This window comes from Myxine glutinosa, chromosome 1 (assembly GCF_964187855.1).
Source record: "Myxine glutinosa chromosome 1, kmMyxGlut1.1, whole genome shotgun sequence".
NCBI classification, from domain to species: domain Eukaryota; kingdom Metazoa; phylum Chordata; class Myxini; order Myxiniformes; family Myxinidae; genus Myxine; species Myxine glutinosa.
In genome coordinates, this window is record NC_136261.1 from 85,936,256 (window position 1) to 85,963,844 (window position 27,589).

A 27,589-nucleotide genomic window follows, 5' to 3' on the forward strand; every position below is an offset into this window, starting at 1 on the left:
ATAACCTGCCATATGTTGGTTTTAGCCCTATCTCCCAATGGTAAAGAATCACTTAAAATATTAAATAATTCTCATATCCGAATCCATATTCAGATCTTCACCAAAATCCAATCTATTTGTCCTTGTCAGACACCCAACGGATGCACCACGTTTCGTCCAAATCCGTCCACAACTTTTTAAGATATCCTGCTATGTATTGTTTTCACCTTATCTCCCAAGGGTGAAGAATCACTTTAAAAATTCTAGAAGTCGGATCCGAATCCGGATCTTCACCAAAAACTAATCATTTCGTCCTTGTCACATCTGCTACGTCTCTGCCAAATTTCGTCCGAATCCATCCACAACTTTTTGAAATAACTTGTTCACAAACGGACAGACAGACAAACGGACAGACAGAGAAACGGACAGACAGACAAACGGACAGACAGACAAACGGACAGACAGATAAATGGACAGACAAACGGACAGACAGATAAACAGACAGACAGGGGTGAAAACATAACCTCCATCCACCTTTGGTGGATCTCTCTCGCTCTCTCTCTCTCTCTCCCCCTCTCTCTCTCTCTCTCTCTCTTATTTATCTATCTCATTATCTCTTTGTTATCTCTCTCTATCACAGTCTCTCTTGTTATATCTATCTATATATATATATAGATATATATATATATCACTGCTCTCTCTCTCCCTCTCTCCCTCACACTCTATTTCTCCATACTCTCATGACCAGAGGACATTTTATTTTGTTTTATCAAAGCTACTTCAGAATGAAATGTTTATTGAACCAAGGAAATTTGGTCCCGTCGTGAGGATTGTACATGGAAGAAACAAAACGAGAACAGGAAAAGGCCAACATGGGATTTCTAAGTTGGAGCTTACGGTATTGGTTCAAATTGCTGAACTGCCCGGCAATTGATCAATATGTGCTTGAGGCATCGTGTTTGTCGACAGAGCGTGCACAAGGCTTGCAGTGTCTAATTGACCGTGAAGTTTAAGCGAGAACGACACAATTTCAATTTGATATTTCATTCTTGCATGATTGTTGATAAATTTTGATGCAGTCGTGATTACGCTGCACAATGCTGCATTAAGAGTAAGCAATTGCCTTTCTCGACCTTCACATCGTTGTGGATAATAATGCTCATGTATGTTCTGTTACAATTAAATGCGGTTGTCATTTGTCTCGTATGGCTTGTTATTAGCTTCATTTTTGTTCATAATAAATGTTTATTTCCTTATTTATTTAATTTCATTTTGTTGGTGCTGCAGGCATTGCGGCATTGTAAAGAGCTTGAGAAAGTCATTTCTGCACAGCAAGAGAAGAGTGAAACAACGACACAATTCTTCCCCATTGTTGTTTCAAGGTTCGAATTTTTAATTGCAATACAGCCATATCAATTTTGTGCTGCTGCTTCCCTTGTTTGTGTGTGTGTTGTGGGAATTAAAATATATATCGATATGTATATATATGTGTATATATATGTGTGTGTGTGTATGTGTATATACAGACTTGGCATTTAATATGGAATATTTTTTTTTTCTTGACTTGGGTTTACTTTCTTAACTCAGTATATTAATCTGGTGAGTTTCTTTTACACTTTGGTGATTTATTTGTTAAAAGAACCATGTCACTGATTGTCTGTCGCAGCAAGAAGTCAACAACAGGATTATATCACAGGTGGCGTGGCAAAATGTACGGACAGGTACATTTGACGATTGTCTTCACAATCGGGTATACAAGGGTTGTTGCGTTCTGTATTAGTGGAAAACAACTGCTGCACATCTCCAAAAGTTATTGCCGCTTCCTCTGTAGATGGTCCGTCAACTCGACAATGCTGTTTGTAATGGAGTGGTGGCTTTACGAAATTACGGCATGAAACAGCGTGCTATTGCTCGGCAGTATGGCATCACTCAACGTCAGGTGTCAAAGATCCTGAAACAAAATGCTCAGAGGGGTATCCCTACTCCAATACCGAGGCCAGGACATCCCCACAGAACCACAAGGAGGGATGATCGCCAGCTGCACCGGTTAGTCCGCAATGGCCGTACCAAGTCAGCTAATCGGCTTAGGCCCCGAGTGGCAGCAACTGACAAATGTGCCTGTATCCAGAAGGCTAGTCAACCAACGACTGGTTCAAGCAGGCTATCGTGCCAGGCATCCCCTGAGAAAGCCACGCCTGACCAGACAACACCGCCAGCGTGGATTGCAGTGGGCCAGAGAGCACCGTCAATGGCAGCCAGGACACTGGAATCACGTGATCTTCAGTGACGAGTCTAGATTTCTGGTCTATCGTCAAGATGGCCACGTCCGAGTGCGCAGACAAGTGCATGAAGCCTACATCAAAGATTGTATAGTGCCAAGAGTCCAAGCTGGAGGTGGTGGGGTGACTGTTTGGGCTGCTTTTCATGCAGGGGGAAAAACTGACCTGGTTGTTCTGAATGGAAACCTGAACCAGTTCAAGTACAGGGCCATTCTGGAAGAAACATTGCTTCCATTTGCTCGTGCAGCCTTTCGAGGAAACTTTGTCTTCCAAGATGACAATGCACGGCCTCATCATGCTCGCATGATCCAACACTTTCTTGCTGACCGTGGTGTAGAGCATATGGAGTGGCCTGCCATGTCCCCGGATATGAATCCGATAGAGAACTTGTGGGCAGAATTAACGCGTCAAATCGACCCCTTGGACCAGCAGCCGACCTCTGTGCGTGAATTGCAGCAGGCTATTGTCACTGCATGGCAAGCGATTCCTGTTCAAACCTTGGCAACTCTCGTGAACAGCATGCCTCAACGTGTACGTGCTCTCCTGAATGCTCGTGGGGGTTACACGAAGTACTGAACTGTAATTTTACTGTCCGTAATCCCAGTCGTAATTTAACTTTTGTTTTTGTTAAAAAAATTTTTGCCTAATATGCAAAATAAAGAGATACTTCTGGAAAACGTACAGAAATTTAACACAGTACTGTCCATGAATTGAGTTCGATAGCAGTTTACATCACTTTCAAAGATCAATTTATTTGTTTCGAAATGTCAAATGTGGGTTTTGTTTCCTTTAAAGGTCACATTAACAAAATCTAGAATAATTTCAACATAATTCCAATGAACTTTTGGTTCTAAGACATCTTGAAAAGTAAGTTCACCCCCACAAAAAAAATATTCCATATTAAATGCCAAGTCTGTGTATATATATATATATATATATATATATATATATATATATATATATATATATATATATATATATACACACACACACACACACACACACACACACACACACACACACACACACACACACACACACACACACACACACACACACACAGACTTGGCATTTAATATGGAATATTTTTATTTTCTTGACTTGGGTTTACTTTCTTAACTCGGTATATCAATCTGGTGAGTTTATTTTACGCTTCTGTGATTTCTTTGTTAAAAGAACCATGTCACTGATTGTCTGTCGCAGCAAGAAGTCAATAACAGGATTATATCACAGGTGGCGTGACAAAATGTACGGATAGGTACATTTGACGATTGGCTTCACAATCGGGTATATACGGGTTGTTGCGTTCTGTATTAGTGGAAAACAACTGCTGCACGTCTACAAAAGTTATTGCTGCTTCCCCTGGAGATGGTCCGTCAATTTGACAATGCTGTTTGTCATTTAGTGGTGGCTTTACGAAATTCCGGCATGAAACAGCGTGCTATTGCTCGGCAGTATGGCATCACTCAAGGTCAGGTGTCAATGATCCTGAAACGAAATGCTCAGAGGGGTGTCCCTACTCCAATACCGAGGTCAGGACGTCCCCGCAGAACCACAAGGAGGGATGATCCGCAATGGCTGTACCAAGACAGCTAATCGGCTTAGGGCATAGTGGCAGCAACTGACAAATGTGCCTGTATCCAGAAGGCTAGTCAAACAACGACTGGTTCAAGCAGGCTATCGTGCCAGGCGTCCCCTGAGAAAGCCACGTCTGACCAGATAACACCGCCAGCGCCGATTGCAGTGGGCCAGAGAGCACCTACAATGGCAGCCAGGACACTGGAATCACATGATCTTCAGTGACAAGTCTAGATTTCTGGTCTATCGTCAATATGGCCGCGTCCGAGTGCGCAGACAAGTGCATGAAGCCTACAACGAAGATTGTATAGTGCCAAGAGTCCAAGCTGGAGGTGGTGGGGTGACCGTTTGGGCTGCTTTTCATGCAGGGGGCAAAACTGACCTGGTTGTTCTGAATGGAAACCTGAACCAGTTCAAGCACAGGGCCATTCTGGAAGAAACATTGCTTCCATTTGTTCGTGCAGCCTTTCGAGGAAACTTTGTCTTCCAAGATGACAATGCACGGCCTCATCGTGCTCGCATGATCCAACACTTTCTTTCTGACCGTGGTGTAGAGCATATGGAGTGGCCTGCCATGTCCCCGGATATGAATCCGACAGAGAACTTGTGGGCAGAATTAACGCGTCAAATCGACAACTTGGACCAGCAGCCTGCCTCTGTGCGTGAATTGCAGCAGGCTATTGTCACTGGCAAGCGATTCCTGTCCAAACCTTGGCAAATCTCGTGAACAGCATGCCTCAACGTGTGCGTGCTCTCCTGAATGCTCGTGGGGGTTACACGAAGTACTGAACTGTAATTTTACTGTTAGTAATCCCAGTCGTAATTTAACTTTTGTTTTTGTTTTAAAAATTTTTTGGCTAATGTGCAAAATAAAGAGATACTTCTGGAAAACGCACAGAAATTTAACACAGTACTGTCCGTGAATTGAGTTCGATATCAGTTTACATCACTTTCAAGGATCAATTTATTTGCTTCGAAATGTCAAATGTGGTTTTTGTTTCTTTTAAAGGTCACATTACAAAATCTAGAATAATTTCAACATAATTCCAATGACTTTTGGTTCTAAGACATCTTGAAAAGTAAGTTCACCCCCACAAGAAAAATATTCCATATTAAATGCCAAGTCTGTGTGTATATATATATGTATATATATATATATGTATATATATATATATATATATATATATATGTATATATATATATATATATATATGTATGTATATATGTATGTATATATATATATATATATATATATATATATATATATATATATATATATATATATATATATATATATATATATATATATATATATATATATATATACAGTCATCCCTCGCTATATCGCGGTTCACTTTTCGCGGATTCGGTACATCGCGGTTTTTTCTCGCTAGTATATGTAAAATTATATCGCGGATTTTTCGCTATATCGCGGGATTTTGCGGTATAAATGTATTTTTATATACTATTATTTTAAATATTTTTGTGGTAAAATAAGCATTTTCTAGCCTAAAAAATTAAAAAACGTAAAGAAATAAGAAAAATACAGTATTTAAAACATATTACAAGAAATAAAATACTGTACAAAGTGTACAGTAGAAGGGTAGACAAAGAGTCGTGCGTATGGAAAACGCCAGTACATTCATCATCGTCATCACCTTCATCGTCATCAGTACTGCACAGCTAATTCATCATCATCTTCATCACGCAAGTTGTAGTATTGAAGAGCCGGGGCTCTTGCTTGATACGGACGAAATGACGGGCAAGACACAAACTCGTCCGAGAAGATATTTATTCTCAAAACCAACTCGGGAACACTGAAAAGCCCATTTATCGGGCTGCATTATAAAGCACAACCAGAAACCGAAAGCCACGCCTCTCAAGCGTGGCGTGCTTCGGTGAATCGGTGGTCACGTGAGTAGTGTAATAATGTTGCTTCTGGGACACCTCCGTTTAACATGGGAAATCCCTATCTAATGTCATTTACCCCCTTGTCTTTTTCAAAAATCATAAACACCTCTATTTCTCCCACCCTCATCTTTATGAACCTTTTGTCTGTAGTACCTATCCTTAATGTTGTTCATTAGACCACTCAAACACTACAAATATTTGTTTTCTCTTATAGACCTATCATCCTTCTTCTACATATCATCTGGCAGATTAATCTTTGACCCATTCACTTCCATATTAATTCTTTCCCTCCCTCATTGCCCCTAAAGACCTCTATTTCTCTCACCCTGTTCTTTACGAACCTTCTAACCTTTTGACATGCTATCCTTATTCATTAGACCACTTAAACACCTGTGATCCTTCTGACCTTATGGACCTTTTAACCTTTTACTCTTAATATCATCTGGTGAATATAACCCACTCAAACATCGACCCGACAAATATTTGTTTATGCGTGGGAAATAATTTAATTCTCTTGCCACTCTCTTCACCATCTAATATATTAACAAAAAATATGTTTGAGTTTGGTTCTTTATTAAGATATTTTAACTGAGCTAAGATAAAATGGTAAACCTCCCTCAATGTTCTTATTTGAGCGCCTCCAGTGCCACATACCATTTTTAAATTAAAGTATATATTTTCCTGACAACCATCAAAGTTTTCCGTCCACTCAAAAATATTTCCATCTTTTTTACCCAATTCACCGGTATTTAAATTAATTTTCTTATTTGTTTTGTGAACTTTTTTACCAGTTGCCTTTTCAATTATACCTATTTGATATTTTTCACATTCATTATGTTTTCCATTTATATACCAAGGTTGATTACACCTCCACTCTTTAGTCTGGTTGATACTTGGTTCTATCATTTATATAATAGTAAAAAAGGCGGCGGTAGCCCGTTAAAATCCCCAACCCCCCCCCCCTTTTTAACTTATCACTTATATATATCTTATCACTTATATATATCTTATCACTTATGTATATCTTATCACTTATATATATCTTATCACTTATATATATCTTATCACTTATATACTTATATAACCATAAGGGAGACTATCAATTCCATTTTCTAAAATAAACCTCTTATCATCAAAAGCCCCCAATGCTTTCTTATTTATCTCTTCTGAATATAATTGATGTTTATAACTTCTTATTCCATTAATCTTTCTAAACTCTTCTTTCTTTGTTGTTAAACAGTTATAATAATCCTTAAAGTTTATTGTTTCTTTAATAACATTTTTCTTTACACCTTTTAACTTCTTGTCAGTCTTTTCAACGTTATTCACAATGTATTTATAAGCATAAGCCTTTGACCTCAATCCCACAAATTCACTCATAACATTTCCTCCTAATTCATCCTTGAACTTTCCAATCACCTTTTTATTTTTAGAAGAGAACAACTCACTCTCTGGACTGTAATTACTCGTGTCATAGATATTAATGTCTCTTTTCATGTCTGAATAAACATCGTTGGTATTAATTTTCAAAATAAAACTATCTGTATCCATATAAAGTAGATTAACATCATTTTGATATTTCTTCCTCAAGTTATTATAAAAGTAATCATACATTAATGACTTTGATAAATCAAGAATTGTTGTTCCAATATAAATAGGTTTGTTCATTTCAATACTCTCTTTAATCAAATGGATCGCACAAAAGTTCTCAGTAAAGACCTCAGCTCGAGTAAAACTCGGTCTATTAATTAATTTTGATGCTTGTTCCCAAGATGTTGATAGTCTGATATTTTGTCTTTTCCTCACATTCTCCATAGTCTTACCAAAGACCGCATTATTCATCAATTTATAAAAGTCTTTCTCAAAATCTGTTTTTGACTCTGTTCTTCTTTGTGTATTAAAATCAATGTACCCCTTTAACCAATGACTTTGATTGAACTTTAGAACCCTATGGATCTTCTCTACTCTTAGACCTTTTGATAAATATTGTCGCAAATTTCTTTGGTGTAGAACATAATTTTTCTTGTTATATAATGTAGTAAGTAATTTTTCTGTTGATTCACCTATATCAAACGATCGTTGATAATCACTCAACCATTCTTTCTTTGGACTTTCTTTCTCACAAGCAAATGGGAGATCTTTGTGTAGGTTATGGAGTTCCTCTGGATATTTTAAATCAATTTCAAAATAATAACCAACTTTTTCTTCATCCAATTCTTTTTGTGTAGAGATACATACATCTTGTAAAACGTTTTTGTAGTCTTTTTCCTTTACCCATCTAAGTTTTCCATAAGGAAGAGCCTGAGACATTGCCCAGCCATACAGGTTGTTCGCGTCATAGTACATCAAGTAAGAACTCTCTTTCGTTGGATCATAATTTGGAAGATATTTGTTATTTGCTTTTGCGTATCTACTCGAGCAGACTTGTGAAATTCCACCTCTTTTTGCCTTTTCAATCATCAAAAGCATATCAACATCGGTTATCAAATCCAAATCTTGTTTTGTCATTTTCAACATCGCACTCCAGGCCAATCCAGGTGCTGTGTAGTAGTGAGCAGGATCCAATCCATATCCAGTGCGACAAACAGATCTAAAGGCTTCAAATACATCGGCCAATAAAAGCACATCAGTTTTGAGATACAAATCGTGATACTCGCCAAGATTCTTGATGTTATATTTTTCCCAAACATTTTGTGCGTGTACATAATCTTTATCAGATATATGACTATTATTTAATTTGTTATAGAAATTTTCTTTTGAAGGAAGTTGTGTTTCATTGAATCTCTCAAATGAGTCCATATAGTCATAGGGGTAAATTCCCTTTTGTGTTAGAAAATCTTTATCTAAAAAATACTCTGAAAGACATGGAAACTCTTTTAGATTTTGAACCAAGTTAACCAATGGACTTGCCATGAATTTAAATGTATCAAGAAATCTGATATGAGTAATAGGAGATGTGTGAATTGTTTTTGTGAATGAAATGTATTTCTGATCCGTGTTTGGAATTGCTGAGATACTTCCAGAAGTCTTTGAGAGTTCCTTGATAAATAGATGTGTATCATAATGAGCGTTGTTATGAAGAAAGACAGGAATGAAAGAGGGGAGTTGATAATTAATATTACAACTTTGATGAGCCGGACCTCTATATTTACCAGTGAGATGACAATGGTCTCTAACCTTTAGACCTTTACCAATTTTCTCCTCACAAATATGACAGACATTGTTTTTTATAAATTCCCTTTTTTCTTTACTTGTTAAGGACATTGGTTTATTGGTTTCTCTCATTATCTTGGTTAATCGAACACAGTCTTTTTCTAGTCGTTTCACAAACTCCTCTGGGGTATTTGAGCCTCTATACATCTCTAACTTGTTATATTTATCACCAACGGATGATTTGATATAATAACAAAAACCACAAGGAGTATGTTTTTGATATTTATTTGTGTATGATTCTTTTGGATCTTGAGAAGCAGTATCAATTTTTTCTAAAATACTTTCAAAATCAGCATATATAACAAATGGATGTTTGATCTTTTTATTTTCATCTTTGAATGTGATCTTTGAGCCTTCTTTAGGCATATTGATTACCGTTGATTTATGTTCGCCACAATAATTTGAATGTTTATCTAATCTTTCTTGTGAATTGAAGAAGTTAAGACAACGCAAACAAATATATATTTTATTTGTTCTCTTACAGACTTGTGGTTTTATTAATTTAGCAATATCTTTGATGTATGTATAATGTGAATTTTCGTCTGAATTAAAATATAGAAGATTAATATGAGTTTGTTTACAATTGTCAGAAAGCTTTAAAACCTGAATGTTGTTTGTTTCTGTTAGACCATAAACATTAACTGATAAATTATTCATCTTTTCAAATTTAGGAATATCATTTAAAGTCATCGGAAACTTTAGATCTTTCGTATTTAATGTATTCTCATATTTTTTATAATGAGATACTCTTTCATCATGAAAATGTGGAGGATGTAAGTGTGCTAAAATAGACCAGAGAAAACATTTATTGTCTTTATTTTTGATATTGATAACTGCTTTTCTATTTTTGATAACACTGGGTAAATCAATGTAAGAAGAAGCTTTTAGAGGATCTGATTTAAGAATATGAATGTCTATGTAAATAATTTTTCCTATATTGAATCCACTTCCTACGATTGAATTATCCACATCTTGCTCTTGTTTAATAAGTTCATCATAGACTCCTGATGTTTTAAAATCTTGATATGAAGATATAAAGTGTGGCTCAGTTCTCATGTATGGTGCATCTATAACTCCTTCATCCTTTGTCATTTCTAATTTTACTCCCATATAAAATTTAAGTGGTTTCATTTCCTTTAGTGTTTTTTCAATCAACGTTTGAACAGCAGGTTTAACTATTTCTACAGCATCAACTATAGACTCTGGTTCAGGAGGTTTGAAGTTAAAGACTCTTATTTTAATATGTCCTTTGAATGCTCCATCAGAGTTTTTAGTTGTGATAAAATTTGATAAATGTAGATTTGTTTTAAGATGTATTTTGAAGCCTTTCTTGAGGATATTTTTATTACATGTAGAACAGTGTTTTGTTTCAGGTGGAAGAGGGGAAAGTTTGTTTAAAATGTTGTATGTATGTTTTGCGGTGAGAATATGTTGTTTATAATATTTTACTTCCTTCTCGCAAGTATCACAATAAACCATATTTATAGCGTGAGAAAACGTGGTGTTTTATATATATCACTGTGCTTAAAATAAAACACTTTTGAGCTTTACAGCTCCGTTTTATATATATCACTGTGCTTAAACTAAAACACTTTTTCACTCAGAATCATCTAAGTCATAACTATCACATGAATACTCAGAATCATACTCAGAGTCATCAATAAAGCTACTCTCATAACTATCATTTGAGCACAAACTATTAGTATCATAACTATCATCTGTGTTCAATGAAATACTATCATCACCATCATCCAAGTTCAATGAAATACTATCATCACTATCGTCCGAGTTCAATGAAATAGTAAAATCTTCACTGCTGTATTGACTCATATTTAATTAGCAAGAAAAATATTCCCATCAATATCTATATACTTTCTTTCATTAACAGATTCAATCTCTACAATTTTTATATCAAAAGTTATCTTTAAATAATCTCTAACTATCATAGAACGAAATGACATTTCACCAGAAATATTAACATCATTCATTTTACTTAGATCTACACCCTTTGGATTATTAAAGAAAATACAAATGTCTCCTCTAGAATTATTAATGGTCTTATCATTCTTTTTCAAAGTATCGTGGTCAATCACTTTTTCAAGCTTTGAATAAATTGCCAGGAGTAGAGGAGAAACTTTTGTTAGATTTACTTTAATGGATGTCTTTCCAGGTATAGTTAGAGCTCTTCCTTTAAATGAAATAGAGGGGCTCATGTTATTTTCCATAACTGGTTTTACCCAAAAATTTCCATATTTATCTTTGTTCAATTTAACATCTTTGACATATTTTTCTATATCTTCCACCGAAGTAGAGATTGATTGAAATTTGTCTTTTGTGCTTTGAAACATTGTATTTATTAATGAATAAACTTGCGTTTAGTTTAAGTAAAAATTTACCACATAAATATGATAAGTTCTGAAGGATATTTAGAATTTCCAGACTCTCCATATGATAAATTAGAGAATTGTCCGGCTTGTGATAGAGTGGGGCTTAATGATGAGGATTCATATAAACAATGTTTATTCTGTGATTATATTCTAATTAATGATAATAAGAAATATAAAAAAACATATAACTCTTTTAAATTAGAACCAAAAATGAATTACTTTACAAGATTAATAAGAGAGATGAATGTTAAGCATTATGGTGATAATACACCATTTCTTACAAGGAAAGAGACTCTTTGTATTGAGGAAATGTATAAGGGTTTAATGATATTTATTATTCAAAATAATTTTAATGGAAATGTTAATACAAGATACTACATAAATAAAATAATGAATTATTTTGAAATTAAACCAGAACTCAGGATAAAATATAGAGTTTCTAAAATAGCTCAAAAAAAGTTGGATGACTTGTTTTCCAAATATATAAATGAATGATGTTTTACCCGTTTGGGAAAATAAGATAAAATTTAATAACCATAAAAACATTCCAAATTCATTGAGATGTCTAATAGTTGGTTCAAGCGGATGTGGGAAAACCTGTTTACTTTTAAAGATGCTCCTTGGTCCTAATTTTTTAGATTATGATAATTTAATAATTTTTACAAAGTCAAGTTTTCAACCCGAGTATCAACTACTCTCACAGGGTTTTAATGCAGGTCTTAAAAAGGAAGACATTATCGGTTTATTTAAACTTCAAAACAAACTGAATGATTATAATATTGAAGATATAATACAATTATTTTGTGATACACAGAAATCAAAATCGAAACCCATAACTTGTATTCTCAGTGATAATACGGATGATATACCTTCACCTCAAGATTTAGATAAATCAAAAAAGAACCTCGTCATCTTTGATGATTGTGTTAATGAGAGAAACCAAACAGTAATGGATAGCTACTATACAAGAGGGAGACATTCTTCTTGTAATTGTATATATCTTAGTCAATCATATTTTCAACTCCCTCGACGCTCAATAAGAAACAATGCCAATACTTTTATTTTATTTAAGTTAAATTCAATAGATGTAAATAATTTTTGGAGAGATAATTGCTCTACGTTATGTAGTAAAAAAGAATTTGAAAATTATATGAAACACACGATTGGAAAATATAAATATATTGTTGTGAAACAAGATGAGATACTAAATGATATTTTTCAATAAATAAATACAGAAAATGAATACTGAAGAAAGAGAAAGAAAGTTTAAGGAACATCAACAATTAGTTTCAAAAGTTGTTAAACAACAGGAAGAGATAAAGAAGAAACGGAGACAGAAACTAACTGGTGAAGAAGCCTTTGAAAGAAAACAAGAGAAATTCTTTAAACCACTTTTGAAAACTCAACACTCACCTACAGTACCCACGGTAGAATTTACTCCGAAAAAACTTCAAATGCTCAAAGATTTTAGTCAGATAACAAAACAAGAACTTGGTGAATTAGAATATGATGACGAGGGATTATTTCGGAAACTTGAGGAGGTAAATCAACCCCCTAATTATGTTGTGGAAGCTCTTCAAAACAATGAATATTCGGCGGGTTCAAAAACCAGAGCAGGTCTCATTCCAACAGAAGAACCAGCAGTGTTTCATCTTGTGGAAGAAAAGGTATTGATATTTAATGATGAATTGATGTTCTTGAGTTCTACTCAACCAAATGTTAAATTAACTCCAAGATTAATGTTTCTTCTAACAAACCCCGGATTCAGCGGTTCAAAATATTTTGAGGAACCACTTGATATGGAAAGAGAGGAAGATAGGGTATATATTGAGTTGCTAAATGCACTTGATTATGGAGTTTCTGTTGCTGGTAAAAGTAAGAAGAATGAGAAGGAGAAACATATTATTGATGCTTTAAGTAAGCTTGGTTCGGGTGTTAGTTTTCTTCCAAATGACCCATCACAATTAGTTAATAGGCTATTATTGTTGTTAGGTAGTAAGAAGGCTGGAAACAACAATTGTTTTAATGAATCCTCAGCCATTTTAGATCAGTTGATGAACATGAAAATAATTAATAAATGTCAATACAAAGATATTTTATTAGATATTAAATAAGATGAGAAGCACAATTCTTAGTTTTAATTTCACAACGAGCGATTACACAGCTTCATTCCCTTACCCACTACAACTTGACCCCCTTACCTCATATGAGGCATCTTTGTTGTCAATGGAAACTTACAATACCCTTTTTAATATCACAGAGAAAAACAACAAGTTTAGTTATAATCCAGGAAGTGGATATAAAACTATAACCGTTTCACCTGGAGCTTACGAGATTTCTCAAATATCTTCAGAAGTCTCTCGCCTTATGAAAGAAAAAGGTGATGAACCAAAAAATATTGTAATAGATATTCAAAAACACACTTCAAAATCAACTATTAAACTTAAAAATAATTATAAAGTTGATTTCACGATTGAAAATTCGTTTAGAGAGCTATTGGGTTTCTCTTCAAAAAAGATTGAAAATAACGGGACGTTTTACAGTGATAATGTTATCCAAATATCCTCCGGTATAAATTCAGTATTAATTCATTGTGATTTGATTGATGGTGCTTATAACGATGGAATAAGAACAAATACAATATTTTCATTCAGTGCATACTCAACCCCGATTGGTTATAAATTTAATATGGAACCAAAAAATCTTGTCTATTTACCTGTGTCAGGAAAAACCATATACAGAGTAAATTTTAGGATAACCGACCAAGATAATCGTATGATATCCTTTAATGATGAAATTATATCCATCAGAATTCACCTACGTGAAGTTTTTCAATAAATAAATAATGGTTATTGTGAGAAAACACGAGTTGGGAAAATATAAAATAATTACAGGGGAGGGCATGTTCCTTTCACCAGACTATACAAGGTATGTGGGTAGAGGATACTATAAACCTAAGAGACAACGAGGTGTAGGTCATCAATTTCGAAATAAAGGAGATGGGATAATTGATACTCTAATGGGTATTGGTTCAACCATCCTTAAACATAAAGACCTAATTGGTTCAACTGCTTCTGCCGTGGGCTCCGTTGCGGGTGCTATAAAGAGTATAAAAGATGCTCAAAAGGAGTCTCATAAATTACAAGCAATCAAAGAAATAAAAAAAGGTAAAACTCAACTATCTTCACAAGAACGACAAAAAATCATTAAAATACTTGGGTCAGGGTTTCAACAATTTTAATGCTATATAAATACAAGTATGGAAGCGATTGATAGTATCTATGATTTGGATGATACGATTATCATTTCAAACTCCACTAAAAAGGAAGACTATTTTAAGGTAAATGCTATAACAGGAACAGACTGGAATTCAAACGGAACAAAAAGTTTTGAAATAAATAATCAACAAACTTACTTGAATATAGCTGATAGTTTCTTGCTGTGTAAATTTAAATTCACTAAGGCTGCGAATAATACTAATGCTACACTCGTAAATGATTTCTTCTGGAAAATGTTTGACAGTGTCCGCCTGTATATTGGAACACAAGAGGTTGAAGCGGTTGATTATGTCTCTGCTACATCTGAAATGATGAAATTTACACTATATTCGTTTAGTGATAGAATGGGTAAGGGAGCTGTTGAGGGTTTTATTCCTGATATGTCAACGGGTACAAACGCAGACCCTGGTTATAGTCAAAGGAAGTCAATGTATAATGATGACGCAAAAGCTGAGAATAGTTTTACCGTAGCAGTACCTCTGAAAGGTATATTTGGATTTTGTGATTATGATAAAGTTTTGTATGGGCTTAAAATTAGATTTCAACTACAAAGGAATGATAATGTAAATAGATTGCTTTTTGGGGATGAAAATGCTTTTGGAGAAAATAATAAATTTGTTATTAATGATTTGTGTTGGTATATCAGTGAATATACTCCTAATCTTAAAACGGAAGAGATGTTAAATAGAAGACTTAACTCAAAGAAACCGCTAAATGTATCATACCTTAAAAGAAGATGTCAACACGTTAAACTGGAACACACTACCTACACTTGGAATTTAGGTGTTCTTCAAGGAAAGCCACGATACCTCTGGCTCATTTTTAAAAAACCAGATGGAGAGGACGGTACTAATAAGAATAATGCCCTGAGTGATAATGCAAAGGTGAAACAACTTCGGGTTTCTCTTGATGGCACATTTTATCCGCGAGATAGATTGGAAATTGATTGGGAAAAAAATGATTATGCGGAAGCCTACAAGTCCTACCAAAAGGTGTGTGAAAGTAATGGTAATAATGATCCTATTTTGGATATGGTTGCGTTTCAAAAACTTTATACAATCTACGCAATTGACCTGAGTTCTCAAAAGGAAACTATAAAGTCTAATCGAGTGGATACTTCTCTATACATTGAAAGAGGGGAGAGTGAAGAGGTTAATGCATATTGTTTGCTTTTGGAGGAAACAGAATTACAGATTAATACAGATAATGGTGTTATGATTAATATCACATAGGTTTTTTCTCATAAATAAATGGTTGGGGTATATGTTAATCAAATCAATCTTAATAAATTAACATCTTGTATTCAAAATCAAAAGCCTTGTATTATTAATGTTAATACAATTCAAAGAAAAGGAGCTGTAAGAATTGATGTTTTACTCACACACACACAAGTAAAAACACTAAATGATGTTGGATCACTTAAAATTAAAATGACGAAACCTATGTTAAAGAAATATTCAATAGACGAGTCAAGAGGAGGATTTCTCCCGTTTCTAATTCCTTTATTTGCTGGTTTAAGTGCGGCGGGAGCATTGACTGGTGGTATTTCAGCAGCGGTAAAAACTGCTAACGAAAGGAAGGCACAACTAAAAGCTCAAAAAGAATTGGAAAGACATAACAAGGAGTTGGAGAAACAAATTAGTGGAAGTGGTGTAATTGTAGATTTTGCTCAAAAACTTGAAAGTCTACCTGATAAAGCTAGATTGTTGGTTGGAGATATGCTTTCCTCTATCGCTCAAGCGGGTGTTAAACTAACTAAACGGGGTAATGGATTGTATCTTTCTCATAAATAAATGGATAAATGGTTTAAACAATTTGGAAAGAATACAACGTCAAATATAGAACTAGCTAAGTATTGTAAAACACTAAAAATTGATAATGTGGTTATTTGTATGAGAGATGAATTAACACATATAAATAAGAATACAAAGAATATTATTATGAATTTAGACACACAGAATGGTTCTCATTGGGTTTGTATTCATAATAGTCAGGATAAATATTATTTTGATAGTTATGGTATGCCACCACCTGTTGAAGTAATACAATTCTTACAGAATGGTGTTTATCAAACATTCCAAGTTCAAGAAATTAATTCTAAATGTTGTGGCCAATTATGTTTATATGTATTATTTCAACTCAACAATAATGAAAATTTTTATGATATCATTTTTTATCTAATATAAATGACCTATGTTGGAAAAGATGGTTCTATCTTTGGAAAATCCTCTCAGGATATTGATTTATCAAATTATTATACAAAGGCACAGGCTGAACGACAAAAATATAGTGTAAGTAAAAATATTAATATGAAGAATACTTATAAATTAATCAATTATCCAAACCCTACAGATGCGAATGACTTGATTAGATTCAGTGATTTATCACAATATATATCTTTAAAGAAAACAGCACGTTTTGTGAAACAAGTAAAATTTACAACCACAACACCTGGTTATACTGACCATACACCTTTCCTCATTGAATTTAACTACCTGCTTACAATAAAATTTTATAAAGAAGGACATTTAGTTAATATGCGAATTAATAAATGGGGGTATGATATGCCTGATTTAGGGTATAATTGGTCTTTTTCAATAAACATAGAAGACCTACATGATTTAAATCAGTCTCGTAAAGAAGAATATTATCCACTTGGTGAAGATAAGGATTTATGTGGAAGTACAATTAGTAAACAACAAATACGTGATTTTAAGAAAATAAAAATATATGATAGTATAGCGATGGTTCGCATGACAAAGAAGGAAGGTAATGAGATAAGGATAGAAAGCCGAGGAATACAAACCGATTTGGTAGTGGGAAGATGGGGTGGTATTACCTGTCATAATATTAATCTCACATATATTTCTGATACATAAATGGCAGGAAGAAGACTACAAGAGAATTATAATTTTTGTATTCAAGGATACCTACAAGAAAAGGGTGCTCGGTATTACATACCTTATGATTTGGAGCATATACATGGGAATTTTGTCATAAAAAACTGGCCTTATACTGATATTGTTAAACCCACAAATAGAGACTTGTTTAAAATATTAAATAAAAATGAACTTCTCAAAGTTATGAAATATAAAACTCTTTTAGAAATCGTCAACAAATCTTATTGGTATCCTATTATGAGAAAAATAATTATAGATACAAGAATATCTCAAAATCCAGATGAGTATATGTATAATATTCTTTGGGGTTCAAACTCAAGGGTAGCAAGGGATGAGGAAGGAGTTGAAGAAGAGAAGGAGGAAAGAGAGAAAAAGGAGAAGGAGGAAAGGGAGAGGGAGGAGAAGGAGGAGAGGGAGAAAAAGGAGGAGAAGGAGGAGAGGGAGAAAAAGGAGAAGGAGGAAAGGGAGAAAAGGGAGAAGGAGGAAAGGGAGAAAAGGGAGAAAAAGGAGAAGGAGGAGAGGGAGAAAATGGAGGAGGAGGAGAGGGAGCAAAGAGAGAGGGAGGAAAAATATAAAAAGATGGAAATCACTGAGATTCATAAAAGATTGAGTGTATTAAAGCAAATAAATCAATCTCAACGCACCGAAGAGGAAATTAAAGAATTAACAACTCTTATGAAGATAATGGTTTCAAAAATAAGAACGTCAATGTCTTCAATTTCAGGGAGGAGATTTAAACGAGAAAGTGGTGAAGAAGAAGAAGAATAAGAAGGAAAAGATTATGTGATTGATGATGTTGGTGTCATTGACTTTAGTTAGTTTTTATTTGTAAATAAATGGAGGAGAGAGTGAAGGCATTCCTTAGGATTCTTTATGTTTTAAAAATAAAGATTGAAATGTATATGTTGAAAACCAAAAAGGTTTTGATACTCTGTCGGAATTTTTCTGATAAATAAATATGAGTTATTGTCTCAAATGTAAAAAGAAAACTAAATCTAAAAATATCTCTTATGTTAAAGCTAAAAATAATAGAGTTTATCAAAAAGGAATATGTCAAGTATGTGGCTCTAAAAAGTGCCAATTCATCTCTCCTAAAAGAGGAGGAGACATACAAAAGTTTCTGTCAGGAAGTAAATTTACAACAACTGGAATTCCAGGGGAATTACACCTTCCAGGGTATTCTTTCTGTGGTCCAGGAACAAACTTGGATAAAAGATTAGATGAGGCTGACAATCCTAAACCTTGGTCTAAACCTACAAATAGGGTTGACGAAGTGTGTATGAAGCATGATATTGCTTATGGGAAAACCACTACGTTGACTGAAAAACATAAAGCCGACAGCGAAATGTTGTATAATTTGTCTTTGATACAAAATCCAACGTTGAGAGAGAAAGTTGATAGGTTTATTGTGAGAAATTTGATAAATGCTAAATTGAAACTTGGTCTTGGTTATTCCTCAAAAAACTATTAGGCTCTAATGATGCCATCAAGACTGAGGAGCTTTTGGCTGAAGAATTACACAAACCTATAATCACAAAGTTTAAAAGAAGGAAGGTTTATTCTAAATACACTGACCACATATGGTCCGCTGATTTAATTGAATTGAATAATGACAGGGGATACAGGTATGCTTTAACCGTTATTGATTTGAGGAGTAGATTTGCCTGGGTTGTCCCTTTAAAAAATAAAAGGGGTGATACTTTAATGTTAGCCTTTAAGCTAATATTTGATCGGGATAAAAGGAAACCAAAGAAGTTATGGACTGATGAGGGAACAGAGTTCTATAACAAAATATTCATGAAATTTCTTAAGGGGAAGGGTATTAAATTATACAGCACCTTTAATGAAGGAAAGGCAGTTGTTATTGAGCGTTTTAATCGTACTTTAAAAGAGAAATTATATAAAAAATTCACACAACTCGGTTCTCAAAAATGGGTGTATTTAATTCAGGATATTGTAGATAATTACAATAATACAGTTCATTCATCAACACAATCAAAACCATCAGAAACATTTACAAAATTAGAATATGAAAAGGAGATTAATTTGAGAAAGCCCAAGTTTAAAGTTGGTGATATTGTAAGAATATACAAATGGAAAAGTCATTTTGAGAAAGGTTATACACAAAAATGGACTCGTGAATTATTTAAAATCATTGATGTAATGGATACAGTCCCTTGGACCTACAAATTATATGATTTAAATGGAGAAGAAATCTTGGGTTCATTTTACTCACAAGAATTACAAAAAACACAAGTAAGCAGCTAATACCCTTGAAAATAATAAATAAATAAATAAAATGTAATGGGGATACGTTTTTATATCTGTGAACCCCAAACACAGAATCCCACAACTTTTTAGTTGGGGCTTAACTTTTGTGTGTGTATAATGGGGATACGTTTTTAAATCTGTGAACCCCAAACACAGAATCCCACAACTTTTTAGTTGGGGCTTAACTTTTGTGTGTGTATAATGGGGATACGTTTTTAAATCTGTGAACCCCAAACACAGAATCCCACAACTTTTTAGTTGGGGCTTAACTTTTGTGTGTGTATAATGGGGATACGTTTTTAAATCTGTGAACCCCAAACACAGAATCCCACAACTTTTTAGTTGGGGCTTAACTTTTGTGTGTGTGTGTATGTGCGAGTGAGTCATAATAATATACAAACCCTAACCCAACCCAAGCCCTAACCCAACCCCATCCCTAACCCAAACCCATCCCTAACCCAACCCATCCCTAACCCAACCCCATCCCTAACCCAACCCCATCCCTAACCCAACCCCATCCCTAACCCAACCCCATCCCTAACCCAACCCCATCCCTAACCCAACCCCAACCCTAACCCAACCCCATCCCTAACCCAACCCCATCCCTAACCCAACCCATCCCTAACCCTCACATTCAAAATCCCAACCCTAACCCAATCCCATCCCTAACCCAACCCCAACCCTAACCCTCACATTCAAAATCCCAACCCTAACCCAACCCATCCCTAACCCAACCCCATCCCTAACCCAACCCCATCCTGAACCCAACCCCAACCCTAACCCTCACATTCAAAATCCCAACCCTAACCCAACCCCATCCCTAACCCTCACATTCAAAATCCCACCCAAACCCTAACATAATCTTTCTTTTCTTCTTTTTTAAATACGTATTTCTTTTTTTTTTTTTCCTCTTCCTCCAATTCTGTCTTTCAAGGCTTTTAAGTTTGAAGAAGTAGAAATGGGAAGAAAGAATTTTCCAGCATTTTCTTCCTCGAACTTTCTTGATATTGCTTAAATCAAGCGTCATTAAATAAAGAACATTGTTCATTGCTTTAGAATCCAAAGAGTCTCCAAGAGGAACCCCACAGGTAGAGTCTCCAAAATAAAACCAACTTTCCAAGTTCCCAAGGTATAACCACATTCCTGTTGAGCCTCCAAGATAGGTATCACATTCCGAGTCATCAAAACAAAACCCCCATTCCGAGTCTCCAAAAATATAACCATCTTTCCAAGTCCCCAAGGTAAAACCACAATTTTCAGAAATATTGGGGGTTTCCGTGATAAGTCTCACATAGTATAACTGCGGACCATCAGGGAAAACTTCCCTTTCCCAATTTTTTAGGGTTTCTATGATGTGTCTCACATAGTATAACTGCGGACCATCAGGGAGAATTCCCATTTCACAATTTTTTAGGGTTTCTATGATGTGTCTCACATAGTATAACTGCGGACCATCAGGGAGAACTCTCCTTGCCCAATTTTTTAGGGTTTCTATGATGTGTCTCACATAGTATAACTGCGGACCATCAGGGAGAACTCTCCTTGCCCAATTTTTTAGGGTTTCTATGATGTGTCTCACATAGTATAACTGCGGACCATCAGGGAGAACTCTCCTTGCCCAATTTTTTAGGGTTTCTATGATGTGTCTCACATAGTATAACTGCGGACCATCAGGGAGAACTCTCCTTTCCCAATTTTCAGAAATTTGTGGGTCTCCAATGTATGACTTGTATTCTGGCTCATCAAGGTAGAACTTGTTCAGTGGGTTTTGTTTTGATAACTCACAACAAGTATCATCATGGTAAAACTCTTTTTCAGGATTTTGTGGATCTCCAAGGTATAACTCTTTGGCTGGGTCATCAAGGTAGAACTCGTTCTGGGGGTCTTGGTTGTTCAAAATGTCTTCAAACAAAAAAATAACTTCATCCCAAGTTGTGTTAAAAGCAGAATTTTCATTTCGTATCTCAGATACAATTTCCTGTGAAAGAAAATAACAATGTATTAATTTAATACAATATTTTTTATTTGTATAAATCAAGCTCTATGAATATTAAAATAAACTTTGTTAACTCTTACACGAGTCTCATCTTAAAAAAAAAAAAAAAAAAAAAAAAAAAAAATTAAATAAATAAATAAATAAATAAACAAACTTACCTCCATTGATAAGAGGTTCGAGTCCAGTTCATCAATCTGAAGGTTGAGTTCTACACAGGTAGTAGGACTCCATGGAATAGCAAAGTTATCCCATTCCATTTCGGCATAGTAGTCCATTCTCAAGTGAAGCAGAAAGCGTGTTTGAAAAAGCCTGTGTGGTCGGTGCCTTTTATAAGGACTGGGTGTGTCTTCCTGTGGAAATTCCCTGGGCGTGTCTTAACTGGAAATGATGTGATGGAAATTCCCTGAAAATGATGTAATGTATTACCTGGAAATGATACAATGCTGAAGAGTTTATAAAGTGGGTGGGACTTAGCAAAAGTGGGAGGAGCTTAGCAAAAGTGGGCGGGGCTTAGTAAAAAGTGGGCGTGGCGTAACAAAAAGTGGGCGGGGCTTAGTAAAAAATGGGCGTGGTTTACCAAAAAGTGGGCGGAGCTTACCAAAAAATGGTATGTGGCACTGGAGGCGCTCAAATAAGAACATTGAGGGAGGTTTACCATTTTATCTTAGCTCAGTTAAAATATCTTAATAAAGAACCAAACTCAAACATATTTTTTGTTAATATATTAGATGGTGAAGAGAGTGGCAAGAGAATTAAATTATTTCCCACGCATAAACAAATATTTGTCGGGTCGATGTTTGAGTGGGTTATATTCACCAGATGATATTAAGAGTAAAAGGTTAAAAGGTCCATAAGGTCAGAAGGATCACAGGTGTTTAAGTGGTCTAATGAATAAGGATAGCATGTCAAAAGGTTAGAAGGTTCGTAAAGAACAGGGTGAGAGAAATAGAGGTCTTTAGGGGCAATGAGGGAGGGAAAGAATTAATATGGAAGTGAATGGGTCAAAGATTAATCTGCCAGATGATATGTAGAAGAAGGATGATAGGTCTATAAGAGAAAACAAATATTTGTAGTGTTTGAGTGGTCTAATGAACAACATTAAGGATAGGTACTACAGACAAAAGGTTCATAAAGATGAGGGTGGGAGAAATAGAGGTGTTTATGATTTTTGAAAAAGACAAGGGGGTAAATGACATTAGATAGGGATTTCCCATGTTAAACGGAGGTGTCCCAGAAGCAACATTATTACACTACTCACGTGATCAACAGGTGTAGCTGATTATACCCGCAAAGCGCGGCACGCTTTAGCGGTCACGTGACCAGCCACTCTCGCGCCGGGAATCCCCGCCGGTGACGTCACCGGCTGGAGCAAGGAGATTCTGATGCTGGTCTTGCTTGGGGAACCCATGGGTAGCTACAGTATCTTCAATGGTGAGTACCCATTAGAATTTTATATGTTGTTAAAATTACGTATGTTTAAGAGTGTAAAAAGTGTTTAAGAGTATAGGAAGTGTTTATAAGAGTATGGGAAAGGTTAATAAGAGTGTGGGGAGTTCATAATGCTTTAAAATATATATTAAAAAAAAAAAAAAAAATGGTCGCTACTTCGCGGATTTTCGTTTATCGCGGGGGGTTCTGGAACGTAACCCCCGCGATAAACGAGGGTTCACTGTATATACATATCTATATGTATATATATATATATATATACCCCTTCACTTTTTTCACATTTTGTTATGTTGCAGCCTCATGCTGAAATCGTTTAAATTCATTTTTCCCTCATCAATCTGCACTCAATACCCCATAATGACAAAGAGAAAACAGGATTTTAGAAAGTTTTGCAAATTTATTAAAAAGAAAAAACTGAAATATCACATTGACATAAGTATTCATACCCTTTGCTATGACACTTGAAATTTAGCTCAGGTGCCTCCCATTTCTCTTGATCATCTTTGAGATGTTTCTACACCTTGATTGGAGTCCACCTGTGGTAAATACAATTGATTGAACTTGATTTGGAAAGGCACACACCTGTCTATATAAGGTCTCACTGCTGACAATGCATATCAGAGCAAAAACCAAGCCATGAAGTCGAAGGAACTGCCTGCAGAGCTCAGAGACAGGATTGTGGCGAGGCACCGATCTGGGGAAGCCGACAAAAAAAAAATTCTGCTGCATTGAAGGTTCCCAAGAGCACAGTGGCCTCCATAATTCTTAAATGGAAGAAGTTTGGAACAACCAGGACTCTTCCTAGAGCTGGCCGCTCGGCCAAACTGAGCAATCGGGGGAGAAGGGCCTTAGTAAGAGAGGTGACCAAGAACCCGATGGTCACTCTGGCTGAGCTCCAGAGATCCTGTGTGGAGATGGGCGAAACTTCCAGAAGGACAGCCATCACTGCAACACTCCACCGATCTGGGCTTTATGGCAGAGTGGCCAGATGGAAGCCAAACAGTTCAATCTTGGTTTCATCAGACCACAGAATCTTGTTTCTCACAGTCTGAGAGTCCTTTAGGTGCTTTTTTGCAAACTCCAAGTGGGCTTTCATGTGTCTTTCACTGAGGAGAGGCTTCAATCTGAAAAGCGCTGACGGCGCTGAAAAGGAGTACTCAGTTTTCACTCCTTTTTCTTGTTTTTTCCGTTTGTTTGTTTTCTTATCCGGGTATTATCTCAGCCATCTTTTGAGCTAGGAAGCGGGAATTTGGACACGACAGTGACCAAGTGATTTGGCTGTAAAGGGTATTCTTGATTTATTGATTAACCAATAAATCAATGAATGATTTAATTATTTGATAAATTATTTAATTTTCAAAAAGTTACGATTCAGATGAAATTGTGGTGGTTTGGGTATGCTATTAGCCAGTTGATTAAGAAATTAATTATTTTATGATTATTATTTATTTATTTTAATTATGCAATCAATCAATTATTGTACACCGCTCCTTCCCAATTCCATCTCCATGTGTTGCACGGTGGCATCGCCGGGCACGTAGGGCGCCCCGGTAATGTAATGTCGCGTGTTGTATGTTATTTATTTATTTGGCATGGGGGCTCTACTTGTTTTGAATGTTTTGAATGTAAATGTACTTTGAATGTAGCTCTACTTGTTTCTTGTAAGTTTGAGTGCTATTATATACTTTTGTTTGCACGTGTATGCCAATTAATCTGTTTGTTTCCAGTTCTGAATGCACTTTTCATCGTCTTTCTTTTTTTTGGTTCGATTTAAGGCGACCCACTGCAACGCTTGCTGCACAGACCACCTTGCCTTCATCCGCCACACCAGCTACCCAGGATTATGCATTTTCTGGTGTCAGGGTCTCTCATCCACCCAGCATCTCACCTTCTGTAGGTTATTGCATTGTTGTGCTTATGGCAATTTCTCAGAGCACATTAAATTTCCTTTCCCAAAGACCTGTCAAGTGCCTTTGACATGGAATATAACAACAATATTTGGTGCTGCGTTTCTCAGTTTTGCTGCTAATTTTATCATCATTCTCGGGATGCGAGACTATTGCATTGCCCTTGTGTGTGTGTGTCTGTGTGTGTGTGTGTGTATTTCTGTCTATCTACCTGTGCCTATATTCTGTTCAACCACTTGTCCGATCAATGCGAATCTTTAAACATAGGAGCGACTCCCCATGGAGAATATTTTTTTCCAAAACTGCTCAACGAAAATAATTTAAAATTGGCATATACACTACATGGCCAAAAGTATGTGGACACCCGAACATCACACCCGTATGTGCTCGTCGAACATCTTATTCTAAAATCGTGGGCATTAATATGGAGTTGGTCCCCCTTTGCTGCTATAACAGCCTCCACTCTTCTGGGAAGGCTTTCCACTAGATGTTGGAACATTGCTGTGGGGATTTGCTTCCATTCAGGCACAAGAGCATTAGTGAGGTCGGGCACTGATGTTGGGCGATTAAGCCTGGCTCGCAGTCTGCGTTCCAATTCATCCCAAAGGTGTTCGATGGGGTTGAGGTCAGGGCTCTGTGCAGGCCAGTCAAGTTCTTCCACACCGATCTCGACAAACCATTTTTGTATGGACTTCGCTTTGTGCACGGGGGCATTGCCATGCTGAAACAGGAAAGGGCCATCCCCAAACTGTTGCCACAAAGTTGGAAGCATATAATTGTCTAGAATGTCATTGTATGCTGTGGCCTTAAGATTTTCCTTCACTGGAACGAAGGGGCCTAGGCTGAACCATGAAAAACAGCCCCAGACCATTATTCCTCCTCCACCAAACTTTACAGTGGGCACTATGCATTGGGGCAGGTAGCGTTCTCCTGGCATCTGCCAAACCCAGATTCGTCCGTCAGACTGCCAGATGGTGAAGTGTGATTCATCACTCCAGAGAACACATTTCCACTGCTCCAGAGTCCAATGGCAGCGAACTATACACTACTCCAGCTGACGCCTCGCATTGTGCATGGTGATCTTAGGCTTGTGTGCGGATGTTCAGACATGGAAACCCATTTCATTAAGCTCCCGACGAACAGTTGTTGTGCTTACGTTGCTTCCAGAGGCAGTTTGGAACTCGGTAGTGAGTGTTGCAACTGAGGACAGACGATTTTTATGCGCTTCAGCACTCAGCGGTCCTGTTCTGCAATATTATGTGGCCTCCTACTTCGCGGCTGAGCTGTTGTTGCTCCTCGACGTTTCCACTTCACAATAACAGCACTTACAGGGGCAGCTCTAGCAGGGCAGAAATTTGACGAACTGACTTGTTGGATATGTGGCATCCTATGACGGTGCCATGTTGAAAGTCACTGAGCTCTTCAGTACGGCCCATTCTACGACAAATGTTTGTCTATGGAGATTACATGGCTGTGTGCTTGATTATATATACCTGTCAGCAATGGGTGTGGCTGAAACAGCCGAATCCACTAATTAGAAGGGGTGTCCGCATACTTTTGGCCATGTAGTGTATCATCAACTCCCCTTTGGATATATAGAGTGATAACGATCATGTAATCGGTGAAGTGGTATTCCAGCCGTAATTGTTTGAATCCAAAAAATCAGAAACTTCATATATCTGATCTGTGACATGATGAGTAAAAGTTAAACTTATGACCTTCATAACCCATGCCAATAACCTACCTATGTGACATAATCGGGTGCATGGATGATACGGGTGCATCGGCCATAATAGCAGTGGGCCATATTAGTAACGTGTTCATTTAACTGTGGTATTTTTGTCCAGAATGAAAGCATAAGGTGAGACTTTGCACTCTGAGTGCTGGTTTAGTTGGTGTAGTGATTGGTTTTTTTACCTGTACCAAATACTTTGTTTTATGTACTTCACCTGTTGTGGCTTTTCACTGTATTGAATATCCTTGCAGGTTACTTCTTACAAAGCGACCTCAATTTCCACAGCGATGGATGGCAGGAGTTTGCCAACTACGGGAGTGCCTCATGGTCAGATTATCCGGTCTGTCTTCAAACCCAACATGGGATGGGCTTCTCAGGTACTCTGATTAAATATGCTATAATGTATAGGCCTGGAACTTGAAGGCTTGATGTTAAGCAGATCTGATGCAGGAACTTCGGTAGAAGGCATGAAATTGCTGTTGTTTGCGAACAAATAAATTGCGTGGGAGATCGAGTGAAAGTATTTGTCATGTGGAAGTTCATTTTATTACACCTTGCAGTGAAGTGTTTGGCATGGTTAAAGTATAATTGGTTCAACAGGAACAGCAAGATGATGATAATGGGAAAGCAAGTGTAGACGTTTTTATGCCGTTGCTGACTAAGACGCCAGAGGCATTATGTTTTCAGGTTGTCTGTCCAGCTGTCC

At 36.2% G+C, this 27,589-nt stretch overlaps 1 protein-coding gene across 2 annotated transcripts in view; it reads left to right on the forward strand.

Annotated features, from left to right (window-relative positions):
- PLK4 (polo like kinase 4) overlaps positions 1–27,589 on the forward strand; it is a 229,842-nt gene that overhangs the window by 183,572 nt on the left and 18,681 nt on the right. For both annotated transcript variants that reach the window (XM_078774357.1, XM_068112343.2), the window contains exons 14-16: positions 1,267–1,361; positions 25,017–25,134; positions 27,135–27,260. In XM_078774357.1, the coding sequence (XP_078630483.1) occupies positions 1,267–1,361; positions 25,017–25,134; positions 27,135–27,260 (339 nt within the window). The remainder of the gene's footprint in view (positions 1–1,266; positions 1,362–25,016; positions 25,135–27,134; positions 27,261–27,589) is intronic.